The sequence below is a fragment of the Nicotiana attenuata genome, chromosome 11 (genome assembly GCF_001879085.1).
Source record: "Nicotiana attenuata strain UT chromosome 11, NIATTr2, whole genome shotgun sequence".
Lineage (NCBI taxonomy): Eukaryota > Viridiplantae > Streptophyta > Magnoliopsida > Solanales > Solanaceae > Nicotiana > Nicotiana attenuata.
The window spans coordinates 36,515,406-36,536,811 of record NC_031999.1 but is presented as its reverse complement, the minus strand read 5'-3'; the positions used below and the strand labels follow the sequence as shown (position 1 = coordinate 36,536,811).

Genomic DNA, 21,406 nt, shown 5'->3' with positions numbered 1-21,406 from the left:
TTTAGTTTTCTATTTTTTCGTTTTTTTCTTTGACCCCTACCCCTCGCCAAACCCTAACCCCCCCCCCCCCCCCCCCGAAAAAAATATTTTTTAATATATTTTTCAGTTTTAGTTTTTTTATTTATCGGTTTAAAGGTTCAAAATTTCACAATTTCCAAAGTTATGAGTTCGGAGGTTTATATGTTTTGAAGTTTACGGGTTTAGAAATTATAAAGTTTACCGGTTTAAAATTTCATTGTTTCGAAAGTTTATGATATTTGTGGGTTCGGAAGGTTGTTGGTTTGAAAGTTTATGGCTTCATGTTTATTATATCTAAATTATTTATCAATACTCTTGAGAAGTCATTTTTCTTAATTTGCGTACGAAACACCGGATAATGAATAAGATTACTACTTGTTTTCCAAGAAAATATTTTTCACGGAAAACATTTTCCGTTATACCAAACACACCCTTAGTCCTGGATTTTTATTTAGCAACTCACAAATTTAGGACATTAAGTCTTGAATTTCAAATTGAAAGCTCAAAAATTCAGGATACGAAAATTCAGGATACTTAAGTCCTGAAATTTGGATGAATTGGCTAATCTTTAAATATATTTTAAATTATAAATATATTTTAAATAACATGCTTAAAAAGACTACTGGTTTGAAAGTTTATGGCTTCATGTTTATTATATCTAAATTATTTATCAATACTCTTGAGAAGTCATTTTTCTTAATTTGCGTACGAAACGCCGGATAATGAATAAGATTACTACTTGTTTTCCAAGAAAATATTTTTCACGGAAAACATTTTTCGTTATACCAAACACACCCTTAGTCCTGGATTTTTATTTAGCAACTCACAAATTTAGGACATTAAGTCTTGAATTTCAAACTGAAAGCTCAAAAATTCAGGATACGAAAATTCAGGATACTTTAGTCCTGAAATTTGGATGAATTGGCTAATCTTTAAATATATTTTAAATTGTAAATATATTTTAAATAACATGCTTAAAAAGACTACTGGTGCACTTCACCCAAAATGGTCAGTAGATAAAAATATCTATTGCAAAGGTTCAGGGATCTGTCCAGCTGGGTAAATTGAAGCTACGATTTTTGCATCTTTCATCCTTATTAGTTTGTGTGCAGCTAGATTTTCTTTCTCAAATTTGTGAAGTAAGAAGATATTAAAGCTCAGCCACTCGGAGATATTCAACAATACATATTTTCCTGTTTTCTTGGTTTACTTTGAATTTAGTGTTCTTGATATTCACATTCTAACATTTAGCTGCGAAAGTTGATTGTAGCATTAGAATAAATATATTTTTGTCACTGTCGTAAAAAAAATAACTCTTTAAAAATATCACATGGTCCATTAGATACAGCTGAAGGCAATAGGCAGAAGAACGTGTCTTATTTAGGGTAACCAAAGAATAAAAAGAAATTCACTGGGAATTTGGGACACCCAAAAAATTAAAAAGCAATATTTTCTCTAAAAGGGGCCACAAAGAACACCTAAAATAATAAATATTTTCTCCAAAAGGGGCCACAACTGCAACTTACATTGAACAACATCACAGATTCTGAAGTGAGATAGAAATCCTCATAATATTTACCAAAACCAAAATTACAACAAATTTCCATACTATCTGAAGCGACATTGACATAGAATAAATTACATATCTTACACATGGATCAAAGTCTGCAGATGTCTCAATTATACCTTGCATTTCTTCACTGCCAGTAGTTGAGTGTTATAATTCATCACCATCTAATCCTGCATTCCCACCGAGCAATTTTAAACATAAAATCAATTCTATGCCCTTTTAAGTACAGACACCTTTTCCCCTGGAAAATGAAGAGGTGCGAAATTTTGGAACAAAATCCCTTGGGAAAAAAAATTACTTCCAAGAACTGATTTATTTATCTTTGGACAAAACGTGGTGTACCAGCCAATATGTTTGTTAAGGATATGTTGACTTCACCCCTTTGAAGAAATGACTCGGCAGAAAGCATTTGATCAGTGCCTTATGCCACAGCAATTGAGGCGGTTTGTGCTGCCTTCACCTCATCAAAGCATGCCAAGATATCTTGATACTCTTTGGTGTCAGAAAAAGCCTCGGCCTGGAATTTATAGAAAGTCAGTTGCTCTGCTTAGCACTGGTTAAGACAAGGTATACTGAGCGAAGGAAGTATCTGTCATAAGAAGGCTTCAAGCACATTAATTTTGGAGACTAAAAGAACTACCTGCTTGATTGTGCTTTTTAAGTGCATCTCCGCTGCAGATAACTCCCTACGGCTACCATTACGTCGAGCTATTTCCTGGTAAACCTTACAGAGTTCTAACGAGGCACGTGCAAACTTTGCAAACCGGTCTTTATCCTTCCATAAGTCAGATCCCTGTCAAGTGATTGTTGGGAGATTGGAATGAGTAAGTAAAATGTCAAAGCTTGATAAATTATCTAAAGCCTGTACAAGGACTTCTATAGTCTGGCAAATGCCATTAGCCCAAGAAATTTACACTGTTCTTTCACAACACAAAAGAGTCCCGGGAGCTGACATTATTGGATTAATCGGAAGACAAGCAATATGCTCTGCAATATGCAGGAAGTCCGCAATAACAGTGACAGGAAATTTAATTCTATGTTCCTTTAGAGCACACAAGTGTGCACCTCATAGCAGAGCATTATAAACCATACGTATGAATGTTCAAACTGCTGCAGAGATGCACCATTGTAGAACCATTAACCAATAACTGATGAACATTTATATGTCGTGGATACCATTAAAGCCTAAATCGTTAGTCATGGTTTTTGCTCCATTATGAACCATAAGCATTAACACTTGCCCTACCAGCATAAATGCACCATTGAAGAACCTAAACTATCAATCATCTCCCTCTCCTCTCTCCTCTCTCCTCTCTCCTCTCTCCTCTCCTTATCTTATTCAGCTTTACTTTATCATCTTACCCTACCAAATATCTATCTTTCTGGGGCCCAGCTGTTCTAGCTAATATCCACTAGGTATATCAACATGACAAACCTAAACTATCATTATTCTGCAAAAGTGCAAAGCAGAACTCGCGGAAGATCTAATCGGATCCTCAGTGATGGCGTCCAGCCTGTAGAGCTATTTCTTACTGCTTACTGAAAAATAGCACAGTAATTTCTTACTGCTTTAGTGCTTACAGAAAAATAGCTCAACTTTCCTTTATAAAGCATTTTTTGAGGTGGTCTTTTTTTGTTTTTGTTTGAGAAGGTTCTTTTATATAGCATTTGACCACACCAAAGACCAAACTACAGTCTCTCTGTTCCTTACAAGATTTCTGAGAACATAGATTAGAGAATACTGCCAAGGGTTTGGAAACAGTCCTTGACACTGGGAATGCTATCCAAAGTCCAAACGACAAAAAGAGTCTCTATTGAGCAGTAACGCCATCACGTCAGAAATGATGAAGGATTCAAGCTCTAAAATTTTCCGAGGAAAAAAAGACAAACATGTGAACCAACAGTACAGCATTTTTATGAATACTAGCAGAAATGGAGAAACAGATCAAAAGATTAATTGGGCAATGACAGACATTTGAGAAGCAGCTTCACCAAGTCAATGATATCAAAATGTCAGCACAAGCACAGAAACATCAAAAAATCGAATTTGCAGTCATACCTGGTATGATCTGACTTGCTTAAGAAGGGCCTCTGAACACATTGCAAGATCTCCTTTGAGTTTATGCCACCTGGCATAGAGGCCCCAAATCTCAGCATTCCCACCAGTTTGAACAATCTGCATCAGAGGAAAAGGTTCTTAAATGTGATGCTACATAATACACTTGTGCCATTTTTGCAGTGGTTTCTCAAGTAGATGATTCCCCTATCAACCAGATCAATTTATATAAGCCCAAGAAATACTGATACCCAAAGGTCATTTTTAGTGACACTACTCATCCCCTGCAGGTCGCACAATAAAAGACCTCCCCAAGACGGACAAATCGTCAACAGAAGTAAAACACTTTAGGGGGTGAGTTAATCAAAGCAGCGCACAAGAAGCAAAGGTTGATTGACATACATGCTATGAGAATTTTGTTTCTAATCTAAAGGTTGATTGACAAGCATGAAAGACATACAAAAAACACACAAACCTGTCTGCTTTTCCTAAGTTCTCCGTATTGCTAATAGACAATGCTCATGAAATGAAATCAAGTTCTCTACTTTATGCTTACCAGTTTCTTGTCCACATGTGGCCTTTAAGAGCCTTGTAACTGTTGTGCAAATAATTGTTTTAAGGAATCAGGATTCAGGAGCAGAACAAATAGATGGCAGTTTGAACTTAGCATCTGAAGATCCATTTTTATTCAGTGACAGAAAACCGCAGAAACAAAGCAAAAGCCAAGGAAAGATGTCGAATTGATTTTTACCTGCCGTAGGATTTTCCCCACTGACTGAATCAAGTACTCAGTTTCGCGTTCTCTTGCCAAATCTACGTCTGACCGGGTCGATGGATCAGCATTAATCATATTCGAGCCAGCCTCAGCAGAACCGGTGCTATCCCTCAAAGCATGCAATTCAGAATCCCTAGTCGAAGTCCGTAATTCTAGCTCTTGCAACATCCTCTCAAGTAATTCGATATCAATTCTCTTCTTATTTGTCATATCCAGCACCTTTGTAACTGCTTCCAGTGCCTTCAAAGAAGCAACTAAACCAGCTTCAGCTTTTCATCAGTATATTAAATTTCATTGCTGGCAGCACTAACGTGGTGTTGAATATCTAATTAAAATACAAGAGGAGTCCCTTATTTGAGATATTAGGAATTTGTTTTAGCAATGCAGAAGTTGGGATAGCATAAACTTACCGAGCAATTCAGTATTATGTTTAAATTGAGATACCAAGAGAATCGAGAAAGGAGAAAGAACAAATGTGATTTTAAAGTTGTGTGGGCTATCAAAGTATTGAACTTATGTGTCATACAACGACACTTCGGGGGGGAAAAGGTGATAAAGCATAGCATTTGAACATCACAAAGGTGACAGTGAATCAGTTTGAGTTGATATTTAGTAAATCTCCCTCTTACTCTTTTCGAAGATCCGAGTTCAAACTGACCAAAGAGATAGACAAACTTGGTCACAATTATTCCTTCTCAGAAACATGGTCTGTTGTTCAGAGTATCATAGCTTCTGGACTAGCACTCACAATGTGGAGCTCATGCAAGTTAATATCAAGCGCACGGAGTGCTTCCAAAGGTCCAAAATCAAGCTTAGTAGCTTAGCTCAAGCTACAGTTTTTGGGCTGTTCAGGTGTCAACCACGTTTGCAAGCCTCCTGACCACTATCTCCAAACTTTGAAGATCCTCCGGAGTCGTGGTCACGAGGACCAGGTCCCGATCATGAAGACCGACCCGCGATCGTCAAGATGGAGTTACAGGACACTGGCCGCTATCGCAGGAGGTTATTTGAAGCCAATGGTCCGCGCTCGCGAAAACAAAGAGGACAAGAATCGCAGGCCATAAAGTGCAATCGCGTGGCCTTAGTTGCGTCCGCGTGCACTATGTCCAGGCCAGATCCGCAATTACAATCAATGCCCACTTTTGGCCATTTCTGTAATATGCTTAGTAGCTATAAATAACCTAGTTCAGAGTTATTCCCCTTTAGCTTGCACCTCTCAAGCACAATACCCGCTAAAGGTTTTCACAAAACTAGCGAAAGCGTTCTTCAAACCCACGTTAGAAGAATGTAAGATGAAAAGAAACCTCACCTACACGTTCTTCAATCCCGCAAGATTGCAAGAAGCGTTAAATAAAGGAAGAACAATGAAATAAAAAGCTAATCACGTTTTTGAAGCAAGAGCTTAGAAAAACTAATCATCAATGTTTATTTTCAGCATATTAAGCCCTTTAAATAGGCCTTACAATGAGTAAATTTGATAAGGTTAAGGAAAAATAATCCTAATTAAACTAGAATAAGAATAAGAGGGTGTTTGGATTGGCTTATAAAAAGTAGCTTTTAAGCTAAAAGCTAAAAGCCATAAGTTGGTAATACCCAACTTTTGGCTTTTGGCTTATTTTTGTACTTTTTATGCCTAAAAGTAACTGCTTTTAAGCACTTTTTATCATTGCCAAACACCACACAAACTAAAAAAGTGCTTAAAAGCCAATAAGCACTTAAAGTAAGCCAATCCAAACACCCTCTAAGGCTAAGAAAACCTATCGTAACTAAAATAGGAAAAAGAAATCTAGTAGGAATGGACTACCAACTACCTAGTTTAACTAGAACTATAAATATAACCCTACTAAAACAAGAATTAAGAAATCCCAATCTTTGAGGAAAAGAAATCCTAATCTTTAAAGAAAAGAAATCCTAATCGTGAATGGATTCTTGGAGTTCCTCAATTTCTTGAAATTCTTGGGCCTTAATTGGACTAAGGCTAATTAACGTAAGCATTTTAAATTTGTGGCCCAATTCTCCAAATTCATTGGCACCTTCATGAGCCCAATAAGCCTCAATTGTTGTAGAAAACATGGCATCCATATGTTCATCATAAAAATAACCTAGTTCAAAGTTATTCCCCTTTAGCTTGTTTTGATTTTAAGAACTCCTTTAATGAGTGTTGATATTATGTCCGTTCCTACAGTCAAACATTGCGTAGTTTGGAACAAATCCTATGTTACTTGAAAGGAGCTCCTCGATTTGGCATAGTGTATAGTGACCGCGATCATGATAATATTGTGTGTTCTACATATGCGAATTGGGCTGAATCGAAATTGACAGAAGATCAACTACAGGCTATTGTGTCTTTGTTGGAGGGACCTTGTATCATGGAGGAAAAGGAAATAAAGTGTTGTATCTCAATCCAGTGGAAAATCTGAGGATAAGGCTATGGCTCAGTCCACCTCTAAAATATTGTAGATACATTACTTTTAACTTAAATTGGTTTGAAGCCTTTGTCACCAGCAAAAGTTTGGTGTGATAGTCAGGTTGCTCTACACATTGCCTCAAATCCAATATACCATAAAACGACTGACATATCAAGGTTAGTTGCCATTTCATCCGTGAGAAGATTCAAGAGAACCTAATCACCACTAACTATGTAAAAATAAGAGAGCAAGGTGATATATTCAAAAAGGCTTTAGATAGGACTCAAGTGAAAAATGTTTGTAACAAGTTGGGCATGATTAACACCTATGCTTCAACATGAGGGGAGTGTTACAGAATATACAGTTTCTATGTATTCCCTCTGTTTCAATTTGTTTGAACCTTTTCGGAGTACCAGTGTCAAATCGACTAATTTTTTGTGTGAATTCGAACATAGATTCTTTAGGTTTTTTGAAATAAAATATACATATGTAGAAACCACATAGAAAGTACTATAAGTCACAATAGTTAATAATTTAAAATATTTAAAAACTATTCGAAAAAATATAATTAAAAAAAAATCTTGTTCGATTCCACAAATAGTAATACTATTATATCAGATTTGTAAGAATTTTTAAGATTTTTATAATTTAGTTTCCTTAGTTAGAGTCCTCTTCACATTGATTTTGACAGTTGATTCTTTGAGTAATGATATAGAAATTTCTTTGCCATCTCTCTCAATTACATGTGAAGAAATGGACCTTGGACCTAACTCAACCACAACATTTAACATTTAACTCGTGAGGTGAGAATTGCCAAAGGCCATATAAGGAGACAACAAACCATCCCTCAGCCAATATAGGACACTTCACGCCCTCACCCCTCCTCCCCTCCAGCACAACCAAGACTTCCCAACTAGAGCTTGGACAACATAACATGGGGCCACTAGGACACACAACACACAGATAGCCAGCTCTAATTCCAAGTATTCGAAAGAGATGATATAGGAAATTCTATATCATTACTCAGAGAATCAATTGTTTAAATACACGCGAAGAGGATTCTAATCCTGAAAATCCGAAAAATTCCTACAAATATGATGTAATATTATATACAAGGCAACTATAGATTCTGTAACAGTGACTTTTCTTTCTGCAGCCATAGGTGCATTAAAACGTGCTCTCTAACTTCCAGTTAAGGGAATATGCTCTAATTCTGTTTACATCAAGAAAAAGTTACAGTTTCAGATGAGATTAACCCTAGTCCAACGACGGAATCTAATGCCTCTAGTGACCCAAGCTCTTTCTCAAAGATTTCCTTGTTGCAAAGGTATCTTGTTATCTGTTTATCTATCAGTAAGTTAGACCATGATCAGAAATGTCATCAGAATCTCCATAGTTTAGATTTTGCTATGGAATTTTTTTTAACCTGGTGATTCAAAGAACGTCTTAGAAGATTAAGAAATTGAATTTTAACTCAGTTTTCAAACATCTTTCTTTACATTAATTGAAATGGAAGGAGCATCACATATAGAAAAGTCTGCCCGGTCAAAGATCAACAGAAAACATGATGGGAGCAACCAATTTATAGTATTATCAAAGTGGGGAAAAAAAAGATTTTGCATAAAATGTTGGCTATACCTGACTGAAATTTCCAATATTTGCAGCAACATGGCTAAAATTTTCCCACATCTGCCAGCTGTCTCGTCTGCAGAAGGTAAAAAAGGCTACATGAAATACACCGAGATCAAACAAGATGATAACACCAACCTTGGTCCAAAAGAGGAGAGAAGATGGCTTTGCAAAGTGGTACTACATGATTTTACTAAGTGCATATTCTCCCATTCCTATGGTACAATGGGAAGGAAGTGAAAAAGGATGTACCTACATGTTTATGTCCAATTCTGGATGGGTTTGAAAACTGCATTTTTGTGGTTGAAAAAGTGATGTCGTGGTGGTGGTGGTTGGGGGGGGGGGGGGGGGGGGGTGTTGAAAAAGCTAGGCTAGATGAGAAAGTGTAAGATAAATACACATGCACACCAAAAGAAAAAAATAAAATATGAAATGTAGGGGGAAGATAGCAGGAAGTTAGTACTTCAGCTTCAAGGCTTCCTTAAATGCAATGAAAGCTTCCTTGTTTTTCTTCTTAACCATATGCCTGCATAGCAAAAAACCGAACACATGAAAGAAAAAAAAAGGAATAGAAGTAAAAGATATTATGACGATTTCCAAGGACAAATCAGGCAGGCAAGCAGAATCCACTTTAATCTGCAAAGAGGTATCAGTATACAGCATACCCCCTTGGCCCTGTAGTCCAACTCTATCAAGGCAAAGGTTTCTTTTTCTTCTCATAGCTTGTAGAATACCCTTTACACTGGATTTCTTCCTCCATTTAACATCCTTCAGTAGACTAGAATTAAAACAAACATCTTGCTTTCCTCCGCCCATTACGTATTTAACTAATATTATTGCTATTACGGTAGTTTATAAGATAAAAAGGGAATCAAAAAAGGAGACAAGTTCTATCTCAAAAAGAAAATGTGTATAAACATTATGATCTCGCTCTTCAAGAGATACTTATATCAGATGACCTTCATAGATGAGTTGGTTTAATATTTTAGCCACGATTCCAGTTGCTTAATATTTCACTCTTTCGGGTAGCAAATGATGAAGTTGCATAGCTAGCACAAAAGTTTGAGCAAATGATGAAGTTGCATAGCTGCAATATTCTTCAAGAATCTAATTCTTGGAAAAAGTAAAGAAGAAAGTTGAAGAAGAAAAAGAACCAGCTGATACTACTAATTTCTTGTCTGTACGTGGAGGAGGTTGCTGATGAAGATGATTCAACTATGTTTTACTAAGACATCCTATACAAACAACTAGCTACTATACAGAGTGACTTCCTTGCTTCTCTTTACAAGTGTTGTTTAACTTATTTTTTAACTTATTTGCTGAACTGGAAAACTGAGCAATCTATAAATGATTTTTGGTCCCACAAATAAATGGTTTCACTAGTTGATTGCCTAAAATACAGCAAACCAATGCAACTGACACGGGGCATCAGACTTGTAATTTACTAAATGCAAGGGTGAAGAACTCACAAGCAAGCAATATTATTCCAAGCCTCTCCATTTTCAGGATCAAGCTGAACAGCACGTGTAAACCCATCCAGTGCCTTCTCAACATCTCTAGCCTGTAGTATTCCAGATAAAGTCAGAAATCATTTAGTGGATACATGCCAAAAGGAAGGAGAAACTAACGCTACATAGCATCATGTGCAATTCCTTACATACTGCTTAGAGCCATGAGTGATTAAGACCAACATACAAACGAAAAACAGACCTTTAAAGCAGCAGCACCAAGTGCAAACCATCCATCTGGATACATAGAATTCATTGCCATTGCAGATTCCCTGAAAACGAAGGAAATAAAGATCAAATCAGTGGATAAGTAGAAGCAAATTAGTTAATATTTAATGATTATTAAGTGAAAGAAAGCACGCAGTAAGCCAACCATAGATCTTTTGATTTCTCGTACTCCCCCCTGTTGTATGCATTACGGGCAAGAGAACGCTGTTCCAAGAAGATTTTGGAGTCCAAAGAAAAATTTAGAAGATCAATTATGAAAGGAAAATAGAAAAACACTTGCAATCACTAAGGTAGGTAACAAAGAGACTTGGTTTCACCTGTGCTCGAGCAGACTTATTCCCTGACACTTCCTGGGCTTTCTCATAGCATTTGTCATCATTTGTAACATCTCCAAGGGAACACCTAAAGGAGAAGCAATCGGTATTATACAGCATAATTAATACCAAAACATAAAACAAGTATGGTTAAAGTATATTATAATTTTTTTTAAATGCAAATAGAGATCAGGGTTAAGTATAAAAACGGAAAACAGTGCAGCTAACAAATACAAATGAATTCAATGTAATGCATGGAAAGGAAGATGACCAGCAAACAAATAATGCAAAAGCTTCTTCAGCAAAGACCTCTTTCTTGTAATTTCAAAATGATGCATCTCATAATCGTAAAAAGTCCTTTGTTTGGTGGCTGAGATAAGGAAAGATTATAATAGCGTGAGGAGACTGTGGATGGAAGATTATAATGCTGTTGGAATGTAGTGAGGTATATTGATAGGAATGCAATTTTTAGAAAGGAAGTAAATTAGTAATGTTGTGATTAGAATTCGGGACCAACTTCTGTAACCAAATGAGGGGATAACAATCTCACCTCTTGCTATCCCCAATAAGTACAACTTAACTTAACACGAAATATTTTGTTATCACTTTCTCCATCAGTAGCATGCAAACAAATGTGCTAAGAGACTAAATTCACCAAACAAACGTTGCACGGACTCTCCAAAATGTAGCCGCACCCATGTCGGATCCTTCAAAAATGCACTACTTTTGGAGGATCAGACACGTATCCGACCACATTTTCGGAGAGTCCGAGCAACATAGTGTCTCACTCAAGATAATCTAAGTCGAAGGAACATCTACATAGTGAATAGGTGCTACATGTGTCAGATGAAGGCAGAGAGTGTGAGGCATCTTTTTCTCCATTGTGCAGTTGCAGCAGATTTGTGGAATATGTTTTTCTCAATTTTTGGACTAGCCCGGGTCATGCCTAATAGTATTAAAGAGGCCTACGAAAGCTGGTGCTTTTGGAGAGTTGGCAAATCCATCAAAAAAACTTGGCTCTTGATCCCCGCTTCTATTTTCTGGTGTTTATGGACTGAAAGGAATAGCAGATGTTTTGATGGGATATCAACTCCAAACCATGCTCTTAAAGCTAAATGTTTATTGAACCTTTTTACTTGGCTAAATCAGGCACCTGTATCTAGTTGTGATCATTTTTTGGACTGTGTCTGCTCCTTAGTTTTAACATAGGTTTATTTTTGTTTTTGTTTATGAGCAGACACACTCTATTTTACTTGTACTCTCTTTTGCTATGCATCTTCTTGATGCTTTTAATGAAATTCTCTTACTTCATCAAAAAAAAAAAAAGCATGGGCAGTTACTCAAGTGGTAAAAGACTTATCCTCTTACTACAAAAGGATAGTTGATTTGTCAGTCTCACACAATAAGTCCTAACTCAAGTTTAAAGCACAAAAAAACTTCTCAAAACACTACAGCCTTATCATAGTACAAAATTTTTGCTCTGCATCTCTGGATATGCAGTAACTTTGGGAGATTTAGAGGGGTATCACATTATATCATGCTGTATGTCATAAAATACTGTGGAAAGGCAAAACTACATTAAAAAAAGGTAAAGGATCAATACCTTGATCTCATAGTCATGGGTTTTTGAAAAACTTTTCGAATACATTTTAATTTTTCCAATTGAAGGATACTTCATGAGTTCAAGATGAACATGTTTATCACAGACAATTTACCACGTAAAACCACTTTGAGGAAACAAAGCGCTTCTAATGGATGCCAAAAAACCTGTGGCAGCTTATTGGACCATTGAACAAAGAAGCCCTTGAATCATACAAGTAAATTTTTCATGATAAAAGTGGATGGTTATTGCGTATCACTAAAATTTTAGACCTCCTGCTCTCCAAATCAAGCTCTTCATACCTTGTAATAGCACAAAAAATGCACCTAATTTCATCTGATGACGAAGAATTCCATTTCCCAAGCTAGAGGAAAATCAACACAAGAAACAGGAAAAGCATTTAAAATGACAAAGGGAAGGTGGAGTTTTTTTCAATATACCATAATCTAGGGTCACATGGTCTTTCGGATAACTGAGATTTGATCAGTTCAACAGCTGCCGCTTTCTTCTCCATTAGCCTACAAGATTTAAATATTATTTTCAGATGAGACTGCACAGAACCACAGGTAACAGCCATGTTTTGAGAATTTCGATAGTACCTATAACAGTATATTAAGTTATCCCAAAGCTCAAGCTCCTCATATACTTTAACAGCTTCTCCTATCAAACCACAGCTCACTAGTAGATCTGCATACTCCCTGAACAATAACTGATTGCACTTGTTAACCCAATGTATCTAATTATGAGATCACATTGTTTATGCAAATATAATACCTAGCAAAACTAAAATGAAGAATATCAGAAGAAAAAGTATATAGAATGTCTATTCTATATTTCTTTTTTTTGTTTGTTTGGTAAGGAAAATGATATTATTAACGATGGGAAAACTCCCATAAAAGGTAGACCAAAAAAAAAGAGAACCTACAACAAAACATGATTCTCATTTCTCTACGAAAGACACCCAATCATCTATAAAAGTAGAAATCTCAAGGGTGCACCAAACAGCAACTAACACAGCAAGTATGACAATTTACTAGTTGCTTTTGCACCAAGTGCACAAGTTGGTTTTCCTATAAGGGATTAAAATTGATGGCCTTCAAAAAACTGCCACATATTCAGCAATAAGTAACATTGCATGTAAATGATGAGTCATTTGAGCAAAACCAAGTAAATTTGGATAGGCAGAAGAGCAACTTTACTTGCGCAATGCAGGAATTGTAGGGATATTAACTCCAAAACAACAATGCATCCTTTGTGTAGCTCCAGGGGAAGGATCACATATTCCCTGAACCTGAGACTCAAATAAGAATATTATAACACAATGAAAAATATTCTTTGCTGCAAAAGGCAAGACCCAAATGGAATAACTAATGAGCATTTAATGAAATTCGAAATCAATCTGCTTTCATCAACTTGAATTAACCATTGGGCCAACCCGGTGGGTTCGGAATGAATTTGCTTTCATCAATTTACATATACTGATCCATTTGTGGTGCTCAATTTTATTTTCTCCTCGACGGATTAGATCTAAAGCAGGAAGTATAATCCCTTTAACGTCTCTAGGACTTACCAGTTTATCCATCATAAGTAATGCGCGCTGCTTCGTACGACTACGAGTTGATTCCCATCGAATGCGTAATATATCGCACAAATGTTGTAGCTGGATGAAAAGAGAAATATTTGAATCAGTTAGCATTCCATCATAATGGCATAAATCTCGGTACGTAAATCAAATACAATACAAAACCTGGAAAGAGAACGACCACATAGAAGCAAATTGAGAAGCACCAGCAAGATGATGATGCAATACACAAAGATGACTGTAAATCTGATTTCCACTTATACATACTTTTACAGGAACTGCAACACTAACTAAAGCAGCTGTATATATCCTTTTGAAGTTAAACCGAGAAAAAAAGAATTGGTTGGGGCAGCAGGGGCCAGGGAGCAAAAAATAAAGGAGGAGGAGGGAGGTAAACTAAATTGATCTTCCATCCTCAAGTTTCCTATCTCATTTTGCTACTGAGAACAATAACATTTAGAAGACAACCAAAGGTAGCTATTAAAGCATTGCCGCCAAGAAAATACAATTCAGGTCTCAGTCACTTCAATTATTACTTTTTGCAAGCCCTCTATCAATGCCAGTAAGAAGTTCTCCATTTCTACTTACTAAAAAGAGAACAAATACAAAATAAGTGTTCCATAACTATCAGGCCACTCTACTTCACGGCTTGGATGGATTATGCTTTGTAAACAAGTATTATAGTTTCTCATAATACTTGTTTACAAAAAAAAGTTTCTTGTTCTTGTATAGGTTTTGCATAGAAGCAAGTCAGGAACCCCCTGGTGCCCTTGGTAAGACCATCTTTGATTTGCCAACTTTAAATATTAGAAGGATACAACTTTCTCAAAAAAAAAAAAGTTTCCTGTTCTTGTATAGGTTTTGCATAGAAGCAAGTCAGGAAGCCCTCGGTAACACCATCTTTGATTTGCCAACTTCAAATATTAGAAGGACACAATGTATGCTAAAAAGGTAAAACCAGCTAGATTCAAAATGTGGAGTGTAATTTTGAATGTGATGTTTCAATTAAAGCAATTTGAATGCCAAATGAAGAACAAAATGCTAGAATTAAACGGGGTAAACCTCACCGTAAAAAGTGATGACTTCTGGGAATCAATTGCCTCAATATAAGGAGCCATCTCCCACCCTGAAACAAGCACATGCATGAGTAACCAAGCTTTATAAAGTAAATATAGATCCCCCCACATCTACATCATACACAAGTTTCATATATACTTTCGACCACTTTTCAGGTAGGAATACTTGGGAATTGGAAATCCAGAGAGGTACATTTTGTCTTTAACCATTCTTTTCTCAGCAGCTTGTTAACTTGCCAATGCTCTTAGTGATCTTCCAAGGTTCTTGCTATGTGCTACTTCAGACAGAGAGAGGAGAGCAATGACTTTCTTCTTGAGTGCAATCAAGTAAAGATCATTTCATATCATTTCCTTTCTTCTTTAGAAACCAATTTTTTTTATAAAGTAAGATTTAGACTCCTGAACTAGTCTCTTATCTCAGCTGCATTATATCCTTTATAGTCCATACTAATGCAATCGGTCAGCAAGTATTGAATTTACTACAGCTTCAAATATCAATTAACATCAGAAATTTTAGTGTGATATATTAATAGAACGTAGTGTAAGTTGTACAGAAAAGGAATGGTTTTAACCATTTTGAAGCGTCCCAAAGCAGAAGGGGGTAACAAATTTCCCAAAGGAATATGTTTCACATTATCTTAAACAATGCCCTTCAATAGTCCTTCCTTAAGCTAATCAGATTGCAATGTAACTTTTTGTATAATCAAACAAAGCAACAGGAAAACAAAAGAACATTGAAATAGGGATTCGTTATAATAGTCAGGAAGCTTACTTTGCAATTCATCACCCCGAGCTCTCTTCTCAATAGAAAGACATTGTGCTAAAATTACTGCTTGCTGAGTAGGCTTTAACTGCATAGACGCTATACTGTGATTTTGAGCACCTTGTGCACTGTTTTCGGAACTTTTATCATCTCCCAAGAATCTGGGGGTCATCAATATGTCTGATGTTTCATGAGTTTCACTGAGATGTTGAGGAACAGCATTTTCAACACTGGTAGAAACCTTATTTTGGAACTCATTTCCAAGCGAAGCACTACCATCACCGGCATCCACGCTACCCACAAGGAGGAGTTGTGCTTTTGGTTCCGCCTGTTTTACCAGCGCAACCATTGAGTATATGGCTATAAAGAAAAAACTCTTCCAATCATTGTGATCAATGATCACCAAATAATTCCAAATGGCACGTGCAAAACATACCTGATGTACCGTACGGAAGCCCAGAGCCCCACTTAGCGAAAAATTAAGTCTGGATGTTGCTGCAGCTGATTCAATATGCACCCTAATACACAAATCATATCAGGGGGGAACTAATATCACGCTTCCAGATAAGCAGAAACATTACACTTTTGAGAAGATTCATCATACAAGAGGATTACATGAGATGAGATCATTGATTATTGAACAAACAAATCAAATATGCCATGGACCAAAATAAGAGTGACAGGGATAAAGGAAAAATATGGGTAAGAAATGCAGCTAGATGTGCCAATAATATCATATAGTGAAACTAATTCAACATTGAAACATGAAACTATGCTGCTACAACAGAAGATAAATGACCAACCGACATGTCACAGAGATAAGCAGCTAAGAAGAACAATCAGATCATGTTACTCTTTGGCCTTTTGATGTTTCCATCCCAAGTGTGATTCATTGGATACAGATCAGCTGCCAAGTGTACGGAACTAAAAGACTTCTAAAGGATATGTTGGACTTGTTGAATGTGATGAGGCTGTAATGTAAAACAAGTCCAGTTTTCTTGTAATTTCCTAACAGTACTATCTTAGTACTGAATATCAATAAAAGCTTACCTTAACCAAAAACATAACGAGAAAAGACCAATATAGCTGAAAAACAAGATCATTGATAAACAACAGCACTACTAGAAGATCCATATTACAGCAAAACTAAATAAACCCTCACATGCATTCATCCGTCAAACAACTGAATACATATCATGCAACTACGATGAGTTGAGTTTTTTCCATCTTTTTATCTCTGTTTATAAACTGAGAAGAGTATCGAAGGCGACTTGAATAAGAAAAATGAAATCATCAGTAACTTTGGATGGGCAAACCATGGAAAATGACCCAGGTATGCCCAGTTATAGATTTGTGACTGAAAGTACCATAAAAGTTTCTTTTCAAATAGCTAACCTTGAAGCATCAACTCGTCCATAGGTAAGTTCCATTATTCCTGCCTCCAAATGAAGCATAGATACAATAGTCAAAACATCCTCTTCTGATATCAGAGAAGCCCAATAATCTTTTACTTTCTCCAGAGAACCAATATGTTGCAAACTTTCACGCGTGAATACTTGCAATAGGTCAAACAAAGAAGATGAGCGATCATCTAACAACTTCTGTTGAATGATTAACAGCCTAGCTAACCACCATGAGATGCTTCTGGCTCCATCCATCCCCGAGTCGTTTCCTTCTGACAAAATATCTTTCGTCCTCATAAGCAGTATCTTGGCAAAGGTTATATACTACAGAAGGAGGACCAAAGGGGGAGGAAAATGAAAAGGAAAACTTTGGCATCAACTCAGTGGTGTATGCAATAAGAAAAATTGGCTAATAAGGAAACCAGACGTCCGTGTAAGCATTTATTACACGAAGCATACATACAGAATGTTAATTCAAAAAACTACGCATAACATGGATGGATACCTTTTTTATAGGTAAATAAGGATTTAAGTTTGCCCCCATAACATGGATGGATACTTGACAGAAAATATACTTCTCCATATCATTTTACATTGTCAAGACTAGGGAGTTGATCCCGTAGAAATGAATTCAAATACCCTACTATTAACTCTATGCAATGAAAGTCTTGAGAGTAGAGTTTGGTACGAAAAGGTACTTATTTAATAAACGGTTCAAGCAGCGCATGCCACCAATTATTACTTCCATAATTCCATTCACACCCTATTCTGTATTCCGCACCTATATTAGGTGTACGTGTCTTCTCTTTCATATGAAACAAGTTACAATCATTATAATCAATTATCTTTTTTTCTTCCTTGTAATCTCAATGGTTCTGTCAAGATGGAATATAGACTTACTTTTTACTTTTTATATGTTGTTTCAAATACGTAAAGTAATCTGAAACACAAGCAGATATTAAAACTTTTCATCCCATTTACAACTTTCAGCTTACTAATGACAAACGATAAATAGGCAGTAAATTGACCCTAGATTTAATAGATTATAGCGATATGATAAATAAACATTTAATTTCCAGAAATATCACCACTTATTCATGCTCACAAGAATTTTGGCAAGTTGATACGCGATGAAAGCAATTTTACCTGCAGATTCAAAAATTTGGCGCGCAAGTCAGAACCAGCTGACATTAACTCCTTTTGTGCCCACGCTTCCCATTCTAACCAACCACTGGAACCATTGGTCAACTCTTCTTCACCAAAAGTTATTGCACCTAACGGCATTGGCGGCAACTTCATCATTGGCCTATAATAACAATAAGGTAAGACTGAATAACACCCAAAAAGTAAGTTCATAAAGCTTGGCAGATACACAACCAAGGTCTTAATCCAGACATCGAAAGGTTGATAATAGTACTCATCCATCACATTTTAATCATCCTTCATACCATTCAAAAGGTTAAGAACACTCTTGTCTAATTGTAATCTTTTACATAAATCTCTCACTGTCTTTTTTTCTTTTTTGGATTAACTAAATCTCTCATTGTCCTTTAAAGAATCTTTTTATTTATTTTCAACAGATATTTAATCATCCTTCATACCGTTCAAAGTCGACAATATTCTTATGTAATTGTAATCTTTTACACGAATCTCTCACTGTTTGAGTTTTCTACATTTCTTTTAAGGAATATAAGTTTAATCTCAACATACATTTAAAATAAACATCTCAAGCTAGATCAAAAACAAATCAAGTCAACCATTGGAAACATTACTAGGTAATATAAAATGGAAGAGATGGACTAACTATATTGCTCAAAAACATTTTGATGTCTTCTGGTTCATTTCCTTTTTTCGTGTGTGTGGTTGGTTTGTGGGGGGTTGCATAAAAAGAAATGCACGTGCACCCACTGCTTCAAATTGGGCACATAAGTATATAAAGTGTGTGTACATAAATGAAATTTTTTTAAGTGTGTGAAGATGTTCATCACTTTCTCTTTTGGGTTGATACAAGGCATCTGCGAATATGCGAGTACACTCATTATCTCAAAACTTGGACCGCACACATTTATATAATGAAAATTTCGATACTTTGAAACTTATGGTCGAGAACAAGCATATGATATTTGTGTAGCTATAAATCAATCTCATAAGGGGTAAAAAGGAAAGTTTAAAGTTTGAATTATTTCAAAATTTAGAAAGGTAACATTATCACATAAATTGGGACATAGAGACTAACCCAGTAATGTTAGACTGAGTAAAAGCAAGAAGAGCTGCAACAGCAACTGCCATCACAAGAACTGCTTTATACAACTTCTTCACGTAGCTATTAAAAACAGAATTATTTTCAACCCCATCTTCTGTATTTAGAAACAAAGTCACACATTGGGGCACAAATTCTGAGTAAAACAACTCAGCTTTTTCTGAAGAATCATTGAGCTGATTATGAATTAAAGGTTGTGAGGAGAAAATTGATTTAGCACCAGGGGAAGATAGTGCTTTTGTGTATTCACTCGATTCGATTAATTCGAGAATTTGTTCAATGAGGGTGTGGAGGTGAGATAAATAAGGGATGGGTAGGGGTTGATGAGGGGGTGGGGGTGGGGTTGAGGGTGGAAGAGAGCAACGAAGGAGACGGAGCTCGAGAGCACGGAGAGATGAGAGTTGGGAGTGTTGTTGTTCGGCCATGGCTGCTGAAGAAAGGTGGAGTTTTTTTGGAGGGTTTATGCAGAGGTTTTGTGTTAAAAGGGAGGAGACCGAGCGTTCTATTTTTGTCTCTCTTTTTTTCTTTCTTTTTTGTGGGTCTGTTGTACTATTCTTTTTGGGTGATTTTTAAAAATAGCCACATGGTCGTTCAAAAATAGTCCAATTTCAAAAGTAATTGAAATTTTGCCATTTTTTATGTAAAGATAAATTTGAGCGAAAATACTGTTCAAAACCCGAAAAAAACTCCAGTATATTATGCTGGAGTTCCAGCATAAGTATACTTGAACTCCAGCATATTATACTGGAGTTCCAGGATAGTATGTTGGAACTCCAGCATAATATGATGGAGTTCCAGCATAAATACACTAGAACTCCAGCATAATATACTGGAGTTCCAGCAAGTATAATGGTCCAGTATAATATACTGGAGTTTCGAGCACCAGTGCTCCAGTCTCCAGTATATTATACTGGAGCCAGCAAAGTATACCGGTCCAGCATAATATGCTGGAGTTCATACACAAGTGCACCGAAACTCCAGTATATTATGCTGGACCGGTATCTATTGCAGCAAAATGGTGGCTATTTTTCATTGACTTGGTAAACGCTGGCTATTTTTGATTGACCAGTCCGAAAACTGGCTATACCGTGAAATTCATTCTTTTTTCTTTTTTTAAACTTTTTCTTTTTCTATTACATACATGGGGCAAAGAAAAAGAAAAAAAAAACAGAACTGGTCGGAAACGGGAGAATGAGATTTCACTACAAAATGACTTCAGAATTCATCATTACAAATATAAGGCAAATATACACTTTACTTGCATGTATAAAAATTAAAATTACCTTCATATATTATAAGTACGAAATCACTTAACGAAATATGGTTCACCTTTTTTACCCTTTAAAAATTAATTTCATATTGAATTAAATTATAATTTAATTGTTTTTCCTAATATTAAGGCCTTTAAAATCAATTAGAATTTCTTTCCTTATTTGTGGAAAATTCTAATACTTAGGAATTGAAAATCAACTAAACTCACCTTATATATATCTATATTTTTTCCTTAGTTGAATTGTGGTTCCAGCACACGAGCTCACTCACACCACCAACACAAATCATATCTCCTTTGTCCCCAACAAGCACCCAAGACCCGCTGTCTCCCATGCACAGTCCACCACCCACGCCACCTCCATCACCCAACGCACTAAGCGCCCAGACTCGTCTAGAACTAGCACAAATAATTGAGGAGATGAGGGAAACAAGTACCGAGTTTGTGTGGCTAAAGGGAATGTATCTCTACATCCTCAAAGAGCTTTACGCAAAAAAGTTCATTCTCAATTCCCCCCCCCCCCCCCCTCCCCGAACTAGCATCTTGCAGTCTAAACCTAAGGGCAACCACCAACCAGGAAGTGGAAAAATATGCCATGGTCATATTCCGACTCTGAGGCAATCGTCCTTAGTGACCACTCCAGACCATACCATGCATCCTCACCCCTTGGGGGAGAGGACTGACCTCCCTCACTCTCTCAATCATACACAACCAATCATGAAACTCATCGTATGAAATTGTAGTGGATCACAAAATGCAGAATTTAGGAGGCAATTCCGTTCACTCCTAGATAATTATAGGACTGCTTTAGTAGTTCTCTTGGAAACTCACATGCAAGATCACAATACCCTTAAAAATGATTTCAACTTCTCCCACATGTCCCAAGTTTCTGCACAAGGTCTTTTCGGAGGTATGGTTATACTTTGGCATGGTGACCTCATTATGG

General features: G+C 36.4%; 1 protein-coding gene across 5 annotated transcripts; it reads right to left on the bottom strand.

Annotated features, from left to right (window-relative positions):
* Positions 1,492-19,690, bottom strand: LOC109234354 (tetratricopeptide repeat protein 27 homolog). 5 transcript variants are annotated; one of them, XR_002069191.1, is made up of 21 exons: positions 19,167-19,690; positions 18,077-18,236; positions 16,923-17,254; positions 15,964-16,045; positions 15,537-15,855; positions 14,756-14,814; positions 13,677-13,766; positions 13,306-13,397; positions 12,706-12,804; positions 12,547-12,624; positions 10,510-10,594; positions 10,338-10,396; positions 10,167-10,236; positions 9,926-10,017; positions 8,920-8,982; positions 8,466-8,532; positions 4,396-4,659; positions 3,648-3,764; positions 2,229-2,381; positions 1,931-2,105; positions 1,492-1,829 (listed from the first exon to the last, which is right to left on the bottom strand). XR_002069191.1 is itself a non-coding variant. In XM_019400314.1 (21 exons), the coding sequence occupies exons 1-20, from the start codon at positions 19,613-19,615 to the stop codon at positions 2,010-2,012; spliced, it is 2,826 nt and encodes a 941-aa protein (XP_019255859.1). In that variant the 5' UTR covers positions 19,616-19,690; the 3' UTR covers positions 1,492-1,758; positions 1,967-2,009. The 5 variants fall into 5 exon arrangements, 3 of the variants coding, with proteins under 3 accessions (XP_019255859.1, XP_019255858.1, XP_019255860.1); XR_002069192.1 differs by having other exon boundaries at positions 1,492-1,758; XM_019400314.1 differs by having other exon boundaries at positions 1,492-1,758; positions 1,967-2,105.

Excerpts from the sequence above, each read along its gene's own strand:
- LOC109234354 (XM_019400313.1), bottom strand. The coding sequence starts at position 19,615 with ATGGCCGAACAACAACACTCCCAACTCTCATCTCTCCGTGCTCTCGAG. Across the intron at positions 12,805-13,305 it reads ACAATTCCTGCATTGCGCAA|GGAGTATGCAGATCTACTAG; the intron begins GTAAAGTTGCTC and ends GTTATTGTTCAG. Across the intron at positions 3,765-4,395 it reads TGGGGAAAATCCTACGGCAG|ATTGTTCAAACTGGTGGGAA; the intron begins GTAAAAATCAAT and ends CCTCTGATGCAG.